The sequence below is a fragment of the Adiantum capillus-veneris genome, chromosome 26 (assembly GCF_014529385.1).
Source record: "Adiantum capillus-veneris isolate H3 chromosome 26, ASM1452938v2, whole genome shotgun sequence".
Taxonomy (NCBI): Eukaryota; Viridiplantae; Streptophyta; class Polypodiopsida; order Polypodiales; family Pteridaceae; genus Adiantum; species Adiantum capillus-veneris.
This window is the reverse complement of record NC_140956.1, coordinates 17972254-17981372: the sequence shown is the minus strand read 5'-3', so window position 1 is coordinate 17981372 and position 9119 is coordinate 17972254. Positions and strand designations below refer to the sequence as shown.

The window sequence follows — 9119 nt, the reverse complement described above, 5'->3', positions numbered from 1 at the left end:
TCAAGATCTATCAAGTACCATATGTGGTTTTCTTTGTCTAAAGGCAATGATCAATTTTGTTTTGTTGCATCCATAACCTTTAGACTTCATGAAGGCATCAAACTTATGATACCATTCTCTTGGTGCCCGCTTTAAATGAGCATATCACCCACATAAAGCATCAAAATCAAAAGACTGCCATCTTTTGTAGATCTCTCTATATAAAGGAGATGATCAATTTATCTCTACCTTGATACCATTCCATTGGTGCTTGATTCAAACCTTAAAGGCCTCTCAAAGCTTACACACCAACTTGCCTTTGCTTTTCTCTACAAAATCCTTTGGTTGTTGCATGTAAATGCCATCACGAAGATCATCATGTGAGAATGTTGTTTTAAGTTTCATTTGAACCAAGGTCTTCTCACCACTTGTCAAAATGATTGCTTTGTGGACAATTCTTGTTATGGTTGTAAGAGAGGACATATACATCAAAGTCTATACACAACTTCTGCTCATGATCTATTGATCACATGAGTTTCGCTTGTCATAGCTTCACCTCAAAAACTATTCGAAAACTTATCTTGAGACAACATGATGTGGACTTTCTCCTCTTTAATTTTTATGTGCATTCTCTTAAAGCCTCCAACTTGGACCTTGCTATATCAAGAGTTGGTTGGGTGGAGCTTCAATGTTCATGTCCACCTCTCTCTAGATGCATGATAGAGGTATTGAGTAGAACTCTTCTGGTTCGACTGATGATCTAAATCAAGACAAGCATATCCATTGATACAGTAACACATTCCACATGTGGAGAGTATGAAACTTTCATAGGGACTAGACACATGGCGCCACAATATTTTTCTGTATCAGATGGTCGAAAGTGTTGGCCAATGTCTTTGAGAGAGCTTTATGAGAGCTAACCTAGTGGTTAGGAACTATATTGGGAGGATAAAGGGTAGCTAACCTAAAAAGTATACACAAGGAAAGGGGTTCTATATATCATAGGCAAGATGTGGTTATATATAAGGAGTTTGTTTGGTGGAGCTTCAATGTGTGGGCATTTTGTTGCTTGATCAAGTTTACTACATTAGCTTGAGCTGTAGAAACATGCAATGGATACCATGTACTAGATCTATCTCCTCTTGCAAAGAGCAAAGACCCTTCTAAATTTTCCACATGCCATTTCCAAAGCATGGCTTATAACCACAATCATCAAGGTACCCATTTAAAATAAGACTCTTGGTGAGGTTTGGCATGTCTCGCATAAGATTGAGGATCGTATAGATCGGAAGTAAGTCAAAGATGAGGAGCACTTCCATGATCACTGAGCACTATTTTGAGCAGATACTTTTGTTCATACTATGTAAGAGCTATCCTCGCAAAAATAGTTGCAACCATACCATATGGTTAGGTGAACCCGTTGGGAAAAAAAAATTCATAAGTGTGAAAAATGCTATAATACTTGGCCAAAACTAGTAAGAAATTTAATTAGGTTGATGTAGGCATTAATGATGGTTGCAACTACTTTCAAGACACTTCCATACATGTATGTATAGAAAGGTATGGAAAAACTATGATTGCGATCATATCCCTTCTAAGGACAAACATCCTCCTAGCAAGTCAATGATGAGGGGACGTCTTAGATGTGATTGTCTATATGCCTTGCATGCGTGGACAACGCCTCCCACATGGTGTCAAGAGTGTCAGTTGACAAATGCCAAAACACTTCAGATTTGAGTCAGGTGGATATGAGCATGTATTTAGAAGGCACATGTGCCAGATGCACTATATATGTTGCTTCCATGCATGAGGAATATTTGAGAAGGCTTTGGAGTTTGGACCTTCGCGGATCATGTGCTTTGAGGATCAGAGGTGCCTTAGGCTATTTTTTTTGGTCATGTAGAGACTCTTAGAGGGCCTTCTCACGGTGGGTTTCAAAACTCACACACACTAAACTAAGGTTGATTGCTTGAAAAAAGGGAGAAATGGTGAGCTTAGGAAACTTTTGCATATTTGCAAAAGTTTTAAAGACTTGGAGTAGATTTTAAGCCTATGTTTGGTGAGAAAGGCAAGTTCATCATTGATCATCACTATTTTTTGAAAACCCTTTTTCCTTTCCATGTGAAGTTTAAGCATTCCTCTTCATGTGTGAGAATGCCAAACTGTGAAACTTATCGTGCCGCAAAGCATGAAATGGTGGTCATTATTTTTTACCTTCCAAGTACTTTCAAGAAAAATGGACACATGGTAAAATATTTTTGAAAAAAATTAAAATCTGTCGAAGATTACATGTGTGCGTTCCTTTCATCAAGAGCTTTCTCCTCATATGTGGGACATCATGTACATCTCTATTTTAAACATTTAGTTGAGTGTCCAGTTGTGTACAAGGTAGTGTCAAAGACACTACTTCATGCCAACATGGACATCGATGCATGATTTGTCAATGGAGAAATATGTCCCAAGTTCACCCCTAGTTCACCCCTAGATCCGACGGCCGAGATTCAAGCCGCCTCACGCCCCCAAATTTGGGCCCTAGATCCCCTCTGGCCTAGGACCGTGCCATATAGTGGACCGGGGGGGGGGGGGGGGGGGGGGGGGGGGGGGGGGGGGCTTATACGGACATGAGAGTGGCCATAAAGAGCCTATTGAAGGACATGCCTTCGCTCCCGCCAACACAGAGACCCATCACAGACTTTTCACTGCCAGGACTTCAGCTCCAACAACCTCTACTCCCTAGCCATCCTGATTCCTTTGAGGTCCCCACTCCCGTGCTGTTCACATTTGGCATGGTATGCTGGGATGCACAGGTGGGATGGCAGATGAAGGTGTCCGTGGTGGAGTCGAGCTGCACCCCTTGTGCTAGTAGCAACACTCAGGTCAAAGGGGAAGAGCAGACATCGAGAATGAAGAAAAAGAAGAAGAAGAGCTGGAATACGAGGACGAGGAAAAGGCTGAGGAAGCACATTTAGGGCTGGACGATCAGCTTGAGAAAGAGAGAGATGGACCATCGTGTACCAAATGCTCAGATTGTTAAGCTGCCATGACCAAGAATTGCTGGCCCAGGCTTCTGTTGAGGATTTGGTTTGTATGCTTCGCAAATGCAAAACAGAACGTGCTCCCAGCTTGGCTAGGTGGCTGCATGCCCACATCCTTAAACGAGGACTTCTCGACACCTGTGCTTCTATTGGAAACTATCTTGTGCTGGTTTATGTGGAATTGGGTCTTATACACGATGCTCAGCTAGTTTTTGCTCAATTCAGGCACCTGATGAATGCATCGTCTTGTAGTTTCCTCATTTCAGCTCATGCTCGGAGTGGCAATCCCAAGCTGGCTCTTTCTTTGCATCACAACAGGAACAAAACGGATTCTGCATACCCTTACTCGCGCACTTATGTTGATTTGCTGAAGGCTTGCTCAAAGCTGAAAGACCAAGAATCAGGGGCAAACATACATATTGATCTTTTGAGACAAGGAGTGCTCAATAAAGACATTTTTGTGGGAAGTGCGTTGGTCGATATGTACGCAAAGTGCAGCAATTTTGTTGAAGCTAGAAAAGTGCTTGAAGCACTCTCTGCTCCTAATGTGTTTACTTGGAATGCTCTTATAACCGGGTATGTCAGATACGGGCACTGTGAGGAAGCATTAAAGTGTGTCAGCCAAATGCAGCTTGCAGGTGTCACACCAGACATTGTGACTTATGTTTGTGTTTTGAAGGCTTGTGGTGTTGTGGGAGCTATAGACAAGGGTGAAGAGCTGTATGATGACATTTGTAAGAGGGCACTGCTGGGGGAAAATGTCATCCTTGGCAGCACGTTGGTAGACATGTTTGCTAGATGTGGCCATGTTGGAAAAGCGCAGCAGATATTTGATAAGCTTCTGCTTCAAGATGTGGTCTCGTGGACGGCCTTGATAGCTGGATATGTGGAGTATGGGCAAAGTGAGAAGGCTCTCTCGTTTTTTGAACAAATGCAATTGGAGGGTGTTTGTCCAGATTCGGTGACTTTTCTTTGCAGCTTAAAAGCTTGTGGAAACATAAGAGACGTCAACAAAGGCTGTGGATTACATCATGAGATTGAGGCAAAGGGCATCTTGGAAGAAGACATTGCTCTTGGTAGCATGCTGGTGGACATGTATGCCAAGTGCAGGCTCATGTCAAGAGCGCGCAGAGTGTTTGACATGTTTGGGTCACGCAACATTGTTCTCTGGAATGCACTGATTGCAGGGTATGCCAATCTTGGACATGGTGAGGAAGCACTAAAGTGTTTTGAGCAAATGAAGCTTGAGGGAGTTTATCCAGACCGTGTGACCTATTCCTGTGCTTTGAAATCTTGTTGCTTAGTTGGAGCTACACATAAGGGTACTGAGATACATGCTGACATTGCTAGAAAGGATTTGTGCGAAGATGACCTTGTTGTTGGTAGCACTTTGATTGATTTATATGCAAAATGCGGGCTACTCAACAAAGCTCAGCAAGTCTTCAATGATCTGGCTGTTCGAGACGTCATCTGCTGGACAACTCTTATTGCAGGATATGGTGAACATGGTCATAGTGAGAAGGCTCTTTTCTGTTTTGAAAAGATGCAAGCAGAGGGCGTTCTCCCAAATGCTTTGACATTTGTGTACAGTCTGAAAGCATGTGGTGAGACAGGGGCTATAGACAAGTGCCAAGCAATACATGCAGAGGTTGAAAGAAAAGGGTTGCTGGATGCTGATGTTCTTTTAGGAAGCACCTTAATCGAAATGTATGCCAAGTGTGGTCTTCTTATCAGAGCTCAGCAAGTTTTTGACAAGCTCCCTCTGCGAGATGTTGCCTCATGGACGCCGCTTATCACTGGTTATGCTCAAATTGGTGAATGTAAATATGTCTTTAAGATACTTGAGGAAATGATATCTGATGGTATAAAGCCAGATTCAATCACCTTTGTCACTGTACTGAATGCATGCAGTCGTGCTTGCCTTTCTCATGAGAGTCAAAGTTATTTCGAGGCCATGACTAGAGACTATGGCATTCCTCCATCTCTTGAGCACCATAGCTGCATGGTTGATCTCCTAGGGCGTGCAGGCCAACTTAGCAAGGCTGTGGACACAATCAAAAAAATGCAATACATTCCCAATCTCCCCATTTGGCTTACAGTTTTGGCTGCTTGTCAGACTTTGGGTGATAAAAACCTTGGGAAACAAGCCTTCAAAAATGCCTTGCATCTGGATGATGACGATGCTTCGGCTTATGTCTTCATGTCTCGCCTACATGCAGAAAGTTAAAATTATAAGGCTGTGTAGATAGGTGCTCATGAACTTGGCTTGAGAATAAGACGTGCCTGACAGCAATTGTTAACAGTTGCAGGTATTTTTTGTCGTAATGATGTGACATGATATTTTTTGTCACTGCCCTAAGCCAAAACTGTTAGGCTTGAATACAATCCCAAAGGGAGTGCCATTGACTCTCTCGAGGATGTTCACACCAAGGGCAAGCCGAGGGGTGTCCACCATGTGCAAGTCAGACCCCCACTGCAGTCCCTTTGGGTGCATCCAACCACTGAAAAATAGTGATCCGCCAAGGCCAGTGTCCAACCCAAAGCCGAGCCCAGATATCCGTCAAGAAATCGTCTGTGATTTCTGTTGGTGCCAATGATCTATTGCTGTTGGACTAGTCTGTGGCTTGGACACAAAATATGTCTCCCAAGCAGGGCTCTGTAATGGAAAGAGGGGGTCCTGAGGTGGGTAGGAACAATATTGCCAGAAACACTCGCCATGGTCCCACTGCAGCCGAGCTAACGACAGAGCTTTAAAAGACCATAGAAACACCAGTCCTCACTCCTCATTGATATCCTCCACTCGGTTTGGATCGAGCAGCCAATGTCCATGTGAGGCAAGCATTCTAGTCCTCTGAAAAGTGCACTCCGAGATCACAGCGGCCTCACACTGAACGCAGGACAGCTGACCCTCTACATGCACACCTCGAGGAAATAACACCCCCCCTCCTCTATGCATACCCTGATCTGCATCAGAATGTCGAGTTGCATTACAGGGTGCATCCACTGTGGGGCTGAAACTTGAAAGGCACATGCCAATCAACCAAAAGTACCAACTGTGTATCCTGTCGTGTAGTCAAGCCTCCTCAAATGAGGCTCAATCTGTCAGTTGTCAAATCCTCAAGCATGCTACAAAAGTGCATCCAATTACGAGAACTCGGAGCCGGTCCCGTTGCCAGGGGCCCCGGCCCCCTAGGCTACATGTGGCCGAGTACCTAGCGCGAACAGATAGTTTGTGGGGGAAGATACAGCTTCTAAAAATTGCCTGTTGCTTTGGACTAGAGAGTGGATTCCTACTTCGGCTCACTGCTGTTACCCTACCTGCTGCATAGACTTTGGGCAGCCAGCTTACAGAGCGATTACAGCCTTCAGGGTATCTGCCTAGGCAACATGCGGAAAGATCTGTGACCCTGTATCTAGATTCGTTAGAGCTGGTTGGAAATGGGCCATAATGTCTAATCGAAATCCCCACCATTTTAATTGTGGGCATAGATTGTCTGACACTGCAAGCATTAGCCATCCTTGTTGAATTGTGCTTTGATAATTTTACCTCTCTGGGTACCACTCTATTATCAGGAGGTTTAGCAAGCCAAGGTTATACTAAACATTACAAATCGTATATAGAATGTTGGGTTTTAGAAAGCAAGATACAAGCCAGAGCTGCTTTTTGCATATCTCAAGCGTGATGTATCTAATAAGGCGGTGCTTGATGCTGGACTTTCAATATGGGGTTTTGCAGATTGTTTGCTTCATTTGGTGCAGCCTGTATCTATGGCATCAATGGGTTATGGGCAAGTATTTTCTTATCACATCTATGGTCTCAGAGGTATGGTATCTACAATCAAATCTTTATGTGTGATCTATAGATTGGCCTTGCCGAAGAGGTCAAGGATACTGGTGATGGTGTCTGCCATGTGGTCTATTGGTGAGTGTTTCTATACGCGCCGCATCTGCGAAGTAGTGGTGGACATATACAGTATGGAATCTGTCTTGTGCATCTTGCTCGACCTTGAAAACTTCATTGGAAAGAGGGTTCAGGCTCCAGCCAGTTGGAGATTATAATGCCTTACAGAACTCATCAGAAAAGAAATATCCTTTCAAAAATGAAACATATTTGGCATGCTATCTCACATTTGAAGATCCAAAATACACATCCTAGATCTTCTTTGCCCTGCCTACGTTGGGACATACTTTGCTTTAAACACAACGCAAGAGGGGAATTTCTGATAGCTTGTTAACTTATTGTTGTGGTCAATTGCAGTTGCAAAACAATAGTAGTGTTGGGTGCTTTTCAGCTGTCAGTGCTTCTCATTACATCCGAGTCTTTATTCCATGCCTTCACGATGAATTTGAAGAGAGATCCTCAGGGCATAGTTCCAAAGAACAAGAGTGGTTGTCACTTCAGAGAACCTAAATGTTTGCATATGAGTGTCTATGAATCTCCTCATGTGAGCATGAACCTAAACAAAGAGAATATGGAAACGCTCTATATCAATCATTGAAGAGAAATTGTTTCAATTTAGAGTTCTTAAAAACAGACAATCAAAGACTTTGAATCTTGAAAACAAAGAAATTGATTCGAACATGAATTCCCTTTTTATTTGAAAAGTATGTCATACTATACATTCACATTCTTTCACAGTTTGAAGCCACTTTGCCAAGCAACAATGCCAACCATCCAGAAATAGAAAGTGTATGTTAACGCTCTTAATGTATGTTAAGGAAATACTTAAGTATAAGTAGAAGGATTTTTCCTTATGCTAGTCTCTTATATGCAAATACAGTAGAAAAAAAAATATTGCTGTAAGGTCAAGGTAGGTGGTAGTTCATGCAAAGGTGTTAAAGCCTACAGGATGGAAGTAGTTGTATTATTGTCTTTTGGGCATACACCAAAGACATCAAGTTTTCTTGAATGTTGGCAGATTGGGAGCTTCTTGAATACTTTGTGACTTTCATTGATGACTACTCCACACATGCATGGGGTATATCCGTTGAAAGCTAAGTTCAAAGTCTTTATGTGCTTCAAGCAATTTCTTGTTATGGCTGAAAATGTCTCAAAATGTACTATGTGCACCCTCCATTCCGATCGAGGGGGGAGTATATGTCTCATGAATTTAATGCATTTTTGGCTAGTCGTGGGTAAAACACCAATGTACAGTAATCTCCCAAGGACGGAGTTTTCATAGGCCCACAAACATCACTATGCACAAGGTGCAATCTGCATGTAGCATGAACTGACCCATCCTTTGGAAACTTAGCATGCTGCATTTTACCCAAAAGCCTTCACAAACATGTTTGACAGGTGCTTCAAGAGGCTGCAAAGAAGCAACCATATCAGATTTCTGCAAACGCAGCAAACTGGCAAAATTCAGATGCCCAAAACGTGCATGCCACAATTTCGCATCTGAAACAGCCGTTGAATTTGCAACTGCATTTGAAAAATTTTGTCCACACTTGTCATACAAAGTGAGCTTATACAACCCACGATGCAAAAGGCAAGATGAAACAATTTTATCACCAAAATTGAGATCATGAGCTATACATGTGTCATCCACAAATTTGACTACAAGACCAAGTCTAGCAAGTGCAAATATAGACAAAGGGTCCTTTTTGATCCCAGATACATACAATGCATCAACAAGTGTGAAAGAACTGCCACTTGCAGTAGTAAGCACAATCTTTCCAACTCCTTGAACAGGATAAGAGGCAATGTTGGCACAAGTCACCGTATTCCCATGAGGGATAGACTCAATAGAGGTAAAAAATCACGATGTGAGGTAATGTGCTTTGTAGCACCACTGTCAAAATACCACACATGTGAATCTGCAGCAACTGACATACATGCATCATGGACAATATGATCATAAGTGCACTATGCACTAAATGCCCATTCTGCATCAGCATCACAATCTCCTTTGATAGAAGACTCTACAATCGCTGCACTTGAATTGGACCTTGTAGTGGATCCAAACTCTTTCTTCTTAGCCTCTTTTGCCTTCAATTTCAGACACTGCTTGATCAAATGATCATTAGCTTTAAAATAATGGCAACGCATCTTCTTTTTGCCCTTATCACCAAAATTTCCAGAGGAAGTTCTGCTAGCAAAAG

General features: G+C 42.6%; 1 protein-coding gene across 1 annotated transcript; it reads left to right on the top strand.

Annotated features, from left to right (window-relative positions):
* Nucleotides 1-2596: 2596 nt before the first annotated feature.
* Nucleotides 2597-7143, top strand: LOC147423071 (pentatricopeptide repeat-containing protein At3g09040, mitochondrial-like). Its single transcript, XM_086501156.1, has one exon. It carries the CDS (start codon nucleotides 2998-3000, stop codon nucleotides 5239-5241), a length of 2244 nt encoding a protein of 747 aa, XP_086357282.1. The 5' UTR covers nucleotides 2597-2997; the 3' UTR covers nucleotides 5242-7143.
* Nucleotides 7144-9119: the final 1976 nt, after the last annotated feature.